The 14,015-nt window shown below is 49.3% G+C and overlaps 1 protein-coding gene across 1 annotated transcript in view; it reads right to left on the bottom strand.

Moving 5' to 3' along the window:
* COG5 (component of oligomeric golgi complex 5) overlaps positions 1-14,015 on the bottom strand; it is a 266,210-nt gene that overhangs the window by 2,303 nt on the left and 249,892 nt on the right. Inside the window, exons 20-21 of the mRNA XM_057733615.1 lie at positions 5,670-5,796; positions 5,135-5,214 (exon numbers count right to left, since the gene is read on the bottom strand). Coding sequence (XP_057589598.1) covers positions 5,135-5,214; positions 5,670-5,796 — 207 coding nt within the window. The remainder of the gene's footprint in view (positions 1-5,134; positions 5,215-5,669; positions 5,797-14,015) is intronic.

Here is a 14,015-nt window from a genome sequence, read left to right as displayed (position 1 = left end):
GCAGAGAAGCTCCATCCACCCTGTTTGTGACTCTCAGCCCAACCTTGATTCCCACCAAGGGAGACACCTGGGGGGTTGTGCAAATACCACTCTGAAATAAAGACGTCTCTGCCTATCAAGGTCGGGCTCCACAAAGGGCCTGCTTCTCCTCCACCACACGGACTACCTCACTGTTAGCCACACAGAGTCTCTTGGACCTTCCTCATTACCGTCCTTATCTTTGGAACACCCCTCCCCGCTTTCTTCCTTGTAGAGCTTTTACTTAGAACCAGCCCAAACGCCCTGTTTTTGATAAAGCCTTTCCTAACTCCAGGCAGCACAAAACTGAAACCACCCAGGAGTCACAAGAAGTTGTGGAAAGGTCTAGGACTTCTGCACCAATAGTGTGGCTTAGCTGGACCCCAGCATTTGGGGATGGGTCCCTGAAGGCTGGCTCTAAGTGAAGGAAATTATACTCTCCTGCTCACATTAAGTAATCAAACTAGAAACCAATTGTGCAGGGGCCTGGCAGGCCTTTAGTTAAGAAGCACAGCTGGTACATCAGGCTCTGCCCCCCGACCTACAGCTGTGTGATGTGGGCTACATCTTGAGGCTACCTGCTCATCTGCAAAGTGGGAAGAAACCTACATGATGTCGTGATGAGAATGAAAGGACTGTACTGGGAAGCACCTGGCTCTCTTCCAGGTACATCTCTGAACCCACGCAGCACTGGAATTTGGTTTTCCCCACTGCACTTTTGATGGTCTCAGATTCCCCGTGAAAGGAGCAAGCTGTTTACACTTCTACCACGCAAGATCACATTGCACTGTAAGGATGTGTGTGTTGATAAACCTCCCTCTTAACATGTAACAACTGTGAGGGGCTGTTCTGCTCATTTATGTAGCCCCAGGACCTAGTGCTTGACCAATGCATGGTGAATGAATTTAAAAAAACTAATCAGATACAGGAAGATAGAAATGTAACGAAAAAGACAAAAGCACTGAGGAAAGTAAGAGAGAAGCATGAGTGTAGTGGCCTCAAAAGTACAGGCCAGCAAAATGGAATCTAATGCCCTGAGAGAACCATGTCCTGTGAGATGCCCTTTCATGTCAGAGTTGAGCCTTCAACAAAGCTGTTTCTCTATGAAAAAAAGTGCTTCTTTCAGTAATACCATTCAAGTTGCTATGGCATCCCGGGCAATCGCCCCACTCCCAACATATAGTCCCTGCAGATCACACACAGTAGGGAAACCTCCAAGGGCCCCAACTGTCTTTGAGACAGTGGTGTGTATGTATCCATCTAAGAAATTAATGCACTGAAATCCAAAGAAACCGTAATTGTTCTGCAGCGAATGAGTTAGAGTCATTTTATCTAATAAATGGACAAAAATCCATCTAGCAGTTTCATCTGCTTTCAAAAGGATAAGACATTACATAAAACTACACAATATGTGGAAGAAAGTTCAGAAATGAGTTTGGTTAGTGTTATGGTATTCATCAAACACACCATCAGAACTATGGAGAGAAGAAAGATTAAAGCTTCCCTCCCACGTAAAAGTAGAGCAAGATTTTCAAGCAATTATTATATTATTTCATTTGCTTGAGCAAAACATCAGCTTTCTTGGAAGTCAGGCCAAGCATTATGTAACAGTCTCAACTCTGGTTTGTATCCAAAACAGGAAGATTATTAAAGTACGCTTATTGAAAAAAAAACTAGTATAGGAATTGTGCAAATAATTAGTAAAGGAAGGGCTTGTGGTAATACGGCAACACTGCTCAGTGTGATATAATCTAACCAAGTAGAGGTTTTTAAGGAACCCAAAATTGATTTTTGTCACCCATGAAATATCAGTGTGCTTAGCACTGAAATGCATAAATGACTTAAAAAACCACCATGTGCTTTCACAGGCTTTCCCCTGGCTCCATCCTCTCCTGGCTCTCATCGTAGGCAACCAGTTTGCAGAACTGGTACGGATCTCACGCCATAGGAACACCAGCTCCTATGAGATCAAACTACACCCTCCATCAACAGGGATGCTATGGTTCCGCAGAAGTAGAGGAGCTGAGGGAAAGGTTCCCAGCCTGTGGGCCCTGGATGCCCACACGAGGTCACGGGGTCCAAGAATGCACTTGGCACCGAGAACTGCCCGATGATTGTACAGATGAAAAGTACCAATCAGCAAATAAAGTCTGTAAACAGTTCTGACACCATAAAGGTGTTTTCCAAATGAGACTCAGGAAAAGCAAAGGAGAAGAGGCCACAGTCAGAAGAGCTGCTGTCCCACTGCCAATATCAAGAGTCGGTGGGTTTGCAGCCAATTCTACCTCTTCTGCAGAGCTTGAGAAATCTTTGCATCAAAACCAGTCTCCATCTTTGCTGAGAACATATTCGACACCTGCAGAGCCCCAGGTGCTCCCCAGGCTGCCGCCCCGCCCCCGAGGGCACACACGCCTGCCTGCTGGGAGCTGGGGAGGCACCGTCTTCCCCACTGACCCCACTTGGCCCCAGGAGTCACTGATTATTCTGCTTTTAAAATTAACTTGACTAGGAGCCATTCCAGCTCTAGAGAAACATCTGGTGTCAAAAGGAAGCAGAAAGGAAGGCAGAAGAGAGGTCCTCACTTGCCATTTGTTCCGCAGCAATAGCTGCGATCCCCTCGACCTGCCCTACTTCTGACAACTTAATATATTGTGCGGGGAGAAGCAAACGAGTCTACTACAATGTTTGCCCCCAAAGCTAAGACAAAGTTACTGACATTTAAAGGGCAATACTCACCCTGGGTTTATCTACAGGGGCAAGAAATTCATCCAGTGGTGCTTCCGTATGCAGGCACAAAATCAGTTTTGCAATGACTAATAAGAAAGAACGTTCTCTAGGACAAAGCTTCCCACCTTGCCAACAGCCCGGGCTGCAGCAGGAGCACAGTGTTTTGGACTCCCCCGAGGAGGGCTTCACTCCCTGCTCTGGGCTGGAGGCTCTGCGATCAGCCATGTGTGGAGTGATGGGCAGGCCTTATTCAAAAAGCATGACAGTATTTCTGAGCATGATTTTTGGTTGCTAAGTATAGGCTTTGCAACAGCACTGCTGATGAAATCACTCAGGAGACATTTTTAAAAAAAGCAAAAGAAAACAGATTTGTGATGTGCCCACAGCAGGACAACTGTTGTAGGTGAACGCAATCCAACTCGTTAAGACAAAAATGCACCCTGTTCAATTAACTGAATCCTCTCCTATTACCCAGTGGGCTGCAGCTGAGTGAGTCTGTGGGACGCAGGGAAAAAATCCACAGACACTGCAACCCCCCTGGTCAACCCCAGGCAGAGTCCTTCGTCCACACCCAAAGCCTCTTCTGAGGGCAGTTTAACCAGACACTGCACGGACAGTGACAGGTTCACCATGTGGCCCGCTCTGTTTCTTGGTCAGATGCTGAGAGCTGAGAGGAGAACAGACCAGCAAGGAAGAGTGGTGCACGAGCCAGCCTCCCCTGTATCCACGCGGGCTCCGGCACGGTGGGGCTTGCCTGGGCTGCAGTCACTACACTTGAGGACTCAGTGCCACTCCCAGGATTTGGCGGGCTGAGGCTTCCTCTGAGACCTTTCACAGCGTCCTTCCCTGGTGGGGCCTCTCACCGGGTGGCGAGGTCCCGGCCCTGGCAGTGCTGTGGAGCTGCCCGGGCTGTTTAAGAAATCCTGATGCCGGGTCCCAGCCCTGGAGGTTCCGAGGCAGTCGAAGGTGTGGCCTTGACACCTGGATTTTTCAAAGTCATTTTCCATAAATGACTCTCGGGTGCAAACACGGCTGAGAACTGCTGCACCACACGAGCCCCAGGCTGGCTCTGGAGAACTCAACTCATCCCCTGCAGTTAGGCTCAAGCCAGCGCTTGTTCGGCGCTATGGTCCCCAGACCAGAGCAGCAGGATCCCCTGGAAGAGCTGAGAGTGGCTTGCAGAGTGATTTAAGAGGTACAGCTGACTGACTTTGGAGAATGAGGGACACAGAGGAGTTGCATGATGGCTGAAAGGTTTTCTAGCTTGGCTGGATATAGGTGACAGTGACACCCCAACCAAGACAGGGAGTCCAGGAGAACGGGCAGGTTTGAGAGGAAAGATGATCTACTTTTAACATTTTGGGGTTAAGATTTCTGTGGGGCTTGGAGTGGCGACATGTGATAGCGCGTGTGCTGACCTGGGGCCCTGGGCAACCAAGGTGAGCCACGGACGCAGAGCCACAGGACGGGAGAGGGCAGTAGAGTCACGGGTCTGGGGGCGCGCACCCCGGACCCAGTGTGAAGGGAAGAGAGCCAGGAACACACCGTGGGAAATGACAGTATTTAAGGAGTGGACAGAAGAAGACAATTCAGCAAATGAGACTGAAGGGAAAAATGGCCAGTAAGGTTAGAACAGAAACAGACGACCAAGGTGTCATGGAAGAGGCAGGAAGGCAGGACCTGTCTGGGTTTGCTTTGTGTCCTCATGGCTTGGCACGCGGAGAGTGTCAAGAAAAATGTGTGGTATCGGTCAGTCGACACGGAGGTTCAGGAAGGGAGCGATGGTCCCTTCTAGCTAAAGCTGCAGAGGGATAAAGCGAGAACAGAAACACGCGGATTTGGTGGCAAAGAGGTCTCTGGAAATTTCAAAGGAGAGTGTTGATGGAAGAGAGATGCTTAATAAGTCGTATGTGACAGGGAAGCATCCCACCCTGGGCCTGGCAGCGGGAGCGGGGTGTGTGCGTGTGTGCACACGTGCATAAACACACCCGAGAGGCACCAGGCTGCTGGTGTCCCTGTTTTCTACTAGTAACTGTATCACGCTTCCTCCCAGCTGTGCTCCCCCACTTCAGTAACTGCCCCACGTGGAAATGAAGCAGAAAATACGGAGCCAAGGCAAGGAGTCGTTTCACAGCTGAGGTTGGTTTCCAAAGTAGAAGTGCATGGTTCTTAGGGCTGCATCAAGCACGGGACAGCACAAGAGAGGACGGGACGGTGATGGAAGGCAAAACCTGATGTGCCCACCAGCTCCCCCTGGCGGCGCTCCGGCAGGTGAGGCGCCTGCCCCGGGGGTGCACCATGCGGACACGCCCACCGGGGCCCTGCTCCTTCCTCCTCCGCACCCCGGGCTTCTAGAACAGGCGGGTGCCCCTGCAACACGTGGCTTTACCTGATGAGGAGGAGCCTGTCCTTCTCAGAGGGATGATCATCCAGCCACTGGGAGAAGCGTGCGTGGGACCACTCGGCCCTCTGCAGTGAGACACGATCAGAGGAGAGAGGGTTCAGAGAAGGTCGCAGGGATTCCCGGGCTCAAAAGACCCCAAATACCTGCCCAAAGGCAGGCGGCACAGCTCTTGCACCTTTCTGACTCCCAAGGAGGCTTTGGATTTGCCAACTGAAGGTGAGTCAGCAAAGGAAATGGGGCCGCCGTCAAAAAAGCCTTGTGGACATAAATTACCTGTGTCACTATTATTTAAAGGGCTAATTCTAGATGTGCCAGGTAATTTTTACATGGCTGAGAACGCAGGGGCTGGGCAGTGGGAATCTTCCTCCTTAATCATTCACCACTGAGGACACACATCCATGGTTAAGTGAGGCAAGAGACGGCAGCACCTGCAGGGAGCTTCGGGGGCGGGGAAGAGGGTGCCGCCCTCACAGAGTTAGGAGGGAAGGTGCACAGGCGGGTTCTGGCTTCGCTTCCTTACCTGAAAGGGGGACTTCAGCTCAGGGGGTGCTCTTGTGAACAAAAACTGAATAATGATGCTGAATGGAATGACGTCTCCCAGTGCAGGGCTGCTGGCCACGTGTTCACTTGTCTGGAAGAGCAGTGGTCTAGACCAAGGAAACACAGAAGTTACTTAATTCTGTTCAATAGGGAAAGAGGTGATCTGGTTATAGAATCACAATAGCATGTAAGCAGAATATAATTGCACAGCAGTGTAATAGCATAATACGTGGTAGAAGAATGAGTAACAGCAGTCCTCCTAGACGGGCTAATTGTTAACCATTTTTTAACCCCCCGTTTGGCCCGCAGACACACACACACAGACACACACACAGACACAGACACACACAGACACACACACACAGGCAGACACAGACACAGACACACACACACAGAGACACACACACACAGATACAGACACAGACACAGACACACACACACACAGTCTCTCCCCCTCTCTGGCAGGCTGACCTGCCCTTCAGCTCCTTCCTTGACCCCAGCTCACTGCCTCTGGGTCTGACTTTACTTCAAGATGACTCAGCAAAATCCCCTCTTAGAGCTCCTGTGATGAACAGGCTAAAATCAAAGCACACTATAAAGTCTTCAAGTAGTTGTAAATAATAACATGTAACAAAATTTTATGTTACATAAAATCCTTCCTTGGGCTATAATCTAATGTGGGTAAATTCAACCATTTTCTATACAACTTTTCGAAGGACAATTATGTCCTTGTAAATATGAAATTATTACCTTGCTCGCCGTCCCTCCCTTCTAATACACAGTGTGTCTGGGCGTCACCACCCACGACAGGTCCACTCATTTTACTGTGCTTCACAGATTTGATGAGTGACTTTTTTCCCCCAAATTGAAGGTTTGTGGCAACCTTGTGTTGTCAGATGATGGTTAGCATCTTTTAGCAATGAAGTATTTTTAATTAAGATACGTATAATTTTTTTATTAATTTATTCATTTATTTATTGGCTGTGTTGGGTCTTTGTTGCTGCACACAGGCTTTCTCTAGTTGCGGCGAGCAGGGGCTACTCTTTTTTGTGGTGCGTGGGCTCATTTCTGTGGCTTCTCTTGTTGCGGAGCACAGGCTCTAGGCATGTGGGCTTCAGTAGCTGTGGTACATGGGCTCAATAGTTGTGGTGCACGGGCTTAGTTCCTCTGCGGCATGTGGGATCTTCCTGGAGCAGGGATCAAACCCGTGTCCCCTGCATTGGCAGGTGGATTCTTAACCACTGCACCACCTAGGAAGCCCCTACAATTTCTTTTGGACGTAATGCTACTACATAATAAACTACAGCATAGTGTAAACATAACTTTTATATGCACTGAGAAACCAAACAATGCGTGTGAGTGGCGTTACTGTGATAGCTGCTTTATGGTCGTGGTCTGGGACTGAACTCGTAAGATCTCTGGGGTATACCTACATTTTACTGGAGCCTGCAGGCAAATCTACCCCATTACCAACTGCCTATTACCTTGTCAAAAGGCTGGCAAAAATAATTTGAAATTTTTATTGATTCCTCCTTGGCTTTGGGCTCTGATGGACAAGAGTTAATTAAAGGCCAAGCTGTAGAGGTTGAATCTCAAGAGGTAAGATGGCAGCAACATCTCCTGACCAAGCAGCAATTCTGAAGCGTGTGAAACAGCTCTGTACCCTGGGCTCTTTCTTCACCCACGTTACCTACTCCAATCTACAGCTGAAGGCCTGAACACACCAGGGCCCAGCTTCTTCACCACACTGATGGCACAGCCAAGAGTCAGCAGCTCTCAACAGACAGGTGGTTCTGGTGGGATCCTGAATATTATTAGAAAGAGTGGCTTTATACTAACTATTCTATAAGTAAAATCTATCCCTGGTAGGGTCTTTTCTGATTTCGACTGTTTTGTAAAATAACATTATTCTATAATTTATTGTCTTTAGCTACTGTAGAAACTTTTCGATTCACTTGTGTTGCCTGTTACCAGACACCCACAAAGCTCCGACCCAGGCCCTCCGTGGGAGCAGGACTAGGTCTTCTGTGGCCGTGGGCTGCACACTTGTCTTGAACATTCTCAAGGCCGGTCATCTCACTGAGTTCCATGCTGCAGGGCTTTAGGCAATGAGGCCAGCACCTGCTCAGGTATGAAAACGTTGCTGAGGGAATTCTTGTTTTGCCTGTAGGCATCCCTGTAAGTCCTTCTCTGTGTGTGGAAGACCCTGTCTCCATCTAGGCGAAGCTCCTAGTTATAACAACAGCAGCAACAGCTACCACACACAGCACTCATTTAAAGCGTTAGAAATGTGGACTCATTTATTCCTCCAAACAACCGTATGAGGTAGGCAGTGTTACATCCCCATTTTACAGATAAGTAAACTGAGAGGAAGAGAGATCAAGTAAAACCTAGGAAAGGGCAGAACATGGACTCAAACCTGGGCAGCCTGGGTCTTCATGTCGCCAGGTAGCCTCTTTTAGGATATCAACTGTAGCAACTACTCATCCTATTTTTAGAACAGACAGACTTATTCTCAGAGAAAAACAAAGATCCCTGGAGAAAGTACAACTTCAAACTGTCAACAACTCCTATAGGACAACCTAACCAAATCACTGTTTCCACGACACCGTCTGAAAGCCATGAAGTTATTATCTCTAGGCATCCCAAATTCTCTCCGTGGGTCAAAGCGGACCTCCCGTCACCCACATACTTGAATCGCATCCTCACAGTCCCTCTTGGAATTAGTTTCACCCAGCATGCCCTGAAGCTCCTGGTGGGGTGGGCGAGGGTGTGTGCGCCATGACCGGTATGTTCTCAGAGGCCCCTGGAGGCTGACCCTGGGTGGGGGGGCGTGAGGCCGCGCCCCCGCTCCCCATCCCACAGCCTGCAGACCCCTTGTCCTACAGGGGAAGCCGACACATCTCACAGCCCAAGGTCACCGGGCGCTGAGTAGCTGACAGTCCCAGACTCCAAATCCAGCCTGGGGCCAAGGGCACCACTGATGGGACGGCTCCCGTGTCTGAGCTGTAGCAGGGGAAAGAGCCAGTGGGGCGTTGGCTGCTCCGCTGGGTCACGGGCTCATCCTGCAGGTCTGGCGTGCCTGAAGGGCCGCCCTGTGGATGTGGGGAGACAGCGGAGCTCGTGCTGTCACTTCCATCCCGGCTGCCCCTGGTCTGCCAAGAGTCCTCCCCTGCCCCAATAAAGCCCACTCTGCCTACAGCACGTGACAGGGTAGGGATCATCCTGAACCCCAGCTCACGACATGAGACGACCAGGGGGGAGGGGGAGGGGAGAGGCCAGTCCTATGACAGTCCTGGACTTACTGAAGGGCAGCCACAGGACTCCTTTCTGCCTCTGCGACAGGAAGATGACCAAGAATGCTGGTCCCTAGTCTCTCAGGGCTCCCTCTATGAAGCCCCATGTACAAACGCTTTAGAGTTAAGTACTAAGACACACCAAACTTCTTCCTAAGAATTGATATATTTCCTTCCTCCTGAAAATGAGAATTACATAGCTGATTCTGTTCCTCTTTTATCTTTGGCTTCAGGAAGTTTAAAGTCAAATTTGAAACGTATCTACAGCAATTAAATTAATTTTATGGTTTGAATATTTGTGTTTTTCTTTGTTTTCCTTCAATATATTCTTGATCCAAACGGCAAACAATACAAGGGCAGAAAGGGAAGAAGGATGGGAGAGGGAGAGGAAGAGAGGGAGGGAGACGGGAGGGAGACGGGAGGGACGACGATGCCGAGCTGCACACCGAGGCTGCTGGTGCGGAAACCAGCTCATTTTGAAATAGCATCTTCTGGTCAGTCACCTGTCCCTTTGGAGCTCTGAGTCAGAGCCGTTATTTTTCTGCCAAGACCAAATCTTCCATTCTAGCCACTAACAGGACTGCCAGAAAAGCCATGGAAAGCGAAACTGGATTTGATTCCATATTATGCACCACTGACATAATTACCTGTAAACATCGATTGCAGACATTTTGTTTCTGGGACTTGTTTTAAGAAGCTGAAAGAACACAGCGTGAAATCCTCCCTTCTCCCTGATTCCAGGTGGAATCTGAAATACCAGCAAGTTCAAAAAATAAATCACCATCTGAGGTGATAAAAGAAATAAAAGGAAATTAACTAAGTCTTTTAAAACGCAGACACCCCAAATGCCACAAAATCATTCTTAAGAGAAAAATACTCTAAATAGCAACGCTTTCAAGGTTAAACTTTACAGGCAGCTGACAGTCTCAATTAATCAAGTATTAGGTCCCATTAGAAACAAATCATGCTTCTAGTAGGAGATCTCCACATTTAAGTGACCCATAGCTGTGTAGCTGTCAGTCTTCTGTTAAGGCCAATTACGAAGCGAAGTAAGACTCAAATCCTGCTGTTCCCACGTCCACAGCCAGCATCTGTGGTGGCCTGTGCCTCCTGCCACCACCCCCACTCCAAAGCTCCTTCTGGTGTGGGCCGGCCAGACGACTGAGAACATGCACTGAGATCTGGAATCAGCATAGAAATGAGGGTGGCAGGCGGGGCGGACAAAGGACTCCTCCCTGCACTGGACACAGTGAAGGCTTCGGAGTGATGGGAAGAGCCCAGACACGATGGCAGGAAGGGCCATGCATGTCCCAGGAGAGAACGGAGCAGAGGCTGATGACTTGGGAGCGAGTCAGTGCTCAGAGCACAGAGGTGAGGGGCCCCCCAGGTTCCTGTCTTGGAGTCTAAGGCTGTCAGTCCTAAGGGACCAGGGCAGAAAGGAGGCAGGGGTTTCAGGCAGCTGTTCCCTACAAATAAAAGCACACATTTGGCTTAAGATACCTGTGGCAGCTCCTGGAAGGCAGGGAGATGGGGCATTTCAGAGCAGGAGGTCACCGCGAAAGTGGGGAGTTTAGATTCTCTTGAACACTTTCGGACGTTTTCCTGGCTGATTTACATGAGGGTTCACATGGTACTCCAGGACCCCTCGGAGTGAAAGCAAACGGGAACTACTAGAGTAGGACGTTGGGTGTGGTGGTTGCCAGCACAGGCAGCCGTGGGTCTGAAATGCAGCCCTGCAACTCACGCACAGTTCTCACCTGAAAACACAGCCCCTCAGCCTTGACTGCTGCCTGGGCGTCATCCCTAAGTCTCTGAACTGCTGCCGTGAGGGTGGAATGAGAAGATACCAGGACAACACTCAGCACAGGCTTAGCACATAACAAATGGTCAGAGAGTGACGGCTAGAATAAACACGACAATAAATGCACCCTCTACCCGCCCGTGTCCACCCGGGTGCTCCTGGCACTGCTGAAGGACTGGCAGACAGCGAAGCACACCAAGCCCCAGGTGCGGCTGCCTTCTGGCCTCAACACTGAACTTGGAATTAAGAATCCAGAAACCTTGGGGAAATCAGGACTGCAGAGGATGGTCTAAGTGGAAAGAAGGAGCAGAGCCCACCTGGGGGTCCTGGGGCTGGAAGCGCTCCTCACGGAGGCTGCAGACCCCAGGCCGGGGGACCCGCGCCGCGTCTCAAGCGGCAGATGATCACGGAGGTAAACTGGGGGCACGGGAAGCCCCCCCCAGCCTCTGGCTGAAAACAGCTGCCGTGAACACTGCACTCTAGAGTTACTGACGGCCTTCCTTCCCCAGCAGCCCTCCTGCTGGCACGTCCATCAGACAGCCCCTACCTCCTGACAGCTCTGAGCGCTCTCCCGTCAAACCCGAGGAAACGTCCAGCAGAGCAGGCTCTGGGCGTAATTCAGGGGCCAGGCTGTCCCGAGAGGGGGTGTGGGGCCTGCCTGAAGGCAGGGTCTGTGTACCCGGTGGCGAGGGGCCTGTGGCCCTTTCTCTTCGTTGTCTCACAACGATCGATCTGCACTGACAGGCCCCTGGCCGGGCAACCTCCCTCACGAACACCTCTTGGGGGACACCGGCATGCTGCCGAGGGGTGGACGGGGACAGGGCCTCGTGTGTCTTGTGTACAAATACGAACCACACAGGGGCAGGTCCCTAATGTCAGCAGCTTTCTGAGGCAGCATTCTCTCCGGGGTATAAATATTCCCGCTGCCTGAGCAATTCTAATGCATACAGTAAAATGTAAACGCATGCAGGAAGCTTGCCGGCCTAATGCAAGAGTCCACTAATATTACCGTCAAGGAGAAGTGCCCTGCGGCAGATGGCTGCCTGATGGGGGAGGGCACGCCTGCCGAGGCTGGGGTGTCTGGGGAGGAGAGGAGGGGAGCTGCACCTGGGGTCTGGGCTGCAGGCTCCCGCCTGGCACGGTCACCCTCCCTTGTCCTGGGCCTGCTGCCCCCTCCTGCAGTCACGGACTCTAAACCTGCTGGGTTTCTGGTTGTTTGGCTGCCTGTTTTTCTTTCCCCACCCCCCTGCCCTGACACCCTTACTGTATAATGTTTTAGTATATTTTATATTATTTTTAGGCTCCCTTGTTATTTTTAAATGGGGAAAACACTGCAAGAGGGATTGTTAAATATATTTGTGGATTTTTCTAACTACAAATATAAAACAACCACAGCAAAAAATGTGAAAAATATAGGAAACCTCTAGAGGAAAAATCACTCGTAACAATGCTACTCTCCAAAGGTAACGTTTTGATGTTTATCCTTGACTTTTTCCTCTCCAAACACATATTATTTTTAAAATAGTAAAGATCCATATCATATATACTGTTTGGGAGCCTGCTTTCTCATTTCGTGATGCACTAGGAGGTATTTTTCATATTCTTCAATATTAACGAACAGCATAAATTGTTAATGGCTGCATTTATTTGATCCTGTGAATGTGGCATATTTATTTAGCCCATCTCCTACTGACTGCCTGCCACTGAGCTGGTGCTGATGTGACTTAGAACCTTTAGGGAGGAGACCCATGAACAAGAGCCCACGTCAGTTACATACACGACCACCGGATGCTGCCCGTTGCTTGTCCCGGCGCACAGCACAGACGGGAAGATGAGCAAGAGCGGGCTCTGCCACTGCAACTGCTCGGGACGACTTCTGAAGAAGAGACAGATCTCTCACGTTTTTGCAGGTAGCAAATAAAGGGCCTAGAACTGGGTTACTGGAATAATTACTGACTCTGTTCGCTCTCCAGGAAGGCACTCTGCAGGACCTCCACACGGGTAAGCTGTCCTGAGTCGATTCCCCTCTAAGACAACTGCAGAGAAGCTGGCAGGGCCAGGGCCTTTCCCAGCCATGTTTACAGGCAAAGGCAGAGGCGCTGACATCTCTCTTCTCCAAAGATGGCACCTAAAACCTTCTTTTCAGACTAGGGCTGGATTTGAACCCCAGAATATAGTAAGCCTTCATTATATCTCCTGATCCACTTAACCCTCAAATCTTTATCAATTGGTGTCCAGGCCTCGCAAACAACTGGGAAAGCGCTAGAGCCAACCCAAGAAGTTCCTATAGATTCAATATTCTGTAGGAATATATTGGTGGATATAAATCTCTGTTACCATTTTTCACTGAATTCAAGATCTGGAGAAGGCTCCACAAGCAACAGACAGTTACTCTCATTATGTATGTGCCAAGGCCTTGGGAGCACAGAGGCCTGCGGGAGGAAGTGCAGGGTTACCAGAATCCCGGGAGCAAAGGGCATAAACCTTTATCTATGGAGAAAGGAACAAAACTCAACCCCATCAGTAGAGCAGCTGAATTTCAACAACAGAAGGCCCTGTGAGAAAGGTGAGAGACCATGGAATGCAAAACATTAGTGGGTCATGAAACCAATTTGATGGGTTAAAGTGACTAAATGAAAAAGAAACGTCAGAGAATAGCACATGACGTAACAGTACTGCTTCACGGCACATGTGTATGCACGGGTCTGAGTGTGCTTGTATGCAAGCATATGCCAGATGGTAACATAAAATCTCTCTTACTGTGAGTCAGGGTCAAACTTTGGAAACACATCTAGATTGACCATTGCCCCACGAGAGAAGCCAGCTAGAATTATAAAACATAGGATTTAAAAAAATTATACACTAACCAATCATTAATTTTTTATTCCATAAATAGATACTAGAAGGTGTCACTATTCAAACTTTAAACGCTCCTTTAAAGATTCCTTTCCTCGTGCGAAAACTGGGAGGGTTGACAAAATCTTAAACGAGTTAAAATAAAACTGTTCTTATGTGAAACCCTCAGAATGTGTATCTCCATACTGTGACACAACTTTAAAAGCACTTGGATAAAGACCGTCCTACCTCAGCAAACGGGAAGATAAGCACTATTTGAATACATACCGTGGAATACACAACCGAGCATGGGAGCCAGGACTACCAAAAATAAGAGTCTAATCTTAAAATAGCAAACCCCTAATCACAGCTTTTCCCATTGCTTTTAAAATAA

The sequence above is a fragment of the Hippopotamus amphibius genome, chromosome 4 (assembly GCF_030028045.1).
Source record: "Hippopotamus amphibius kiboko isolate mHipAmp2 chromosome 4, mHipAmp2.hap2, whole genome shotgun sequence".
Taxonomy (NCBI): Eukaryota; Metazoa; Chordata; class Mammalia; order Artiodactyla; family Hippopotamidae; genus Hippopotamus; species Hippopotamus amphibius.
This window is presented reverse-complemented; position numbering and strand designations above follow the sequence as displayed.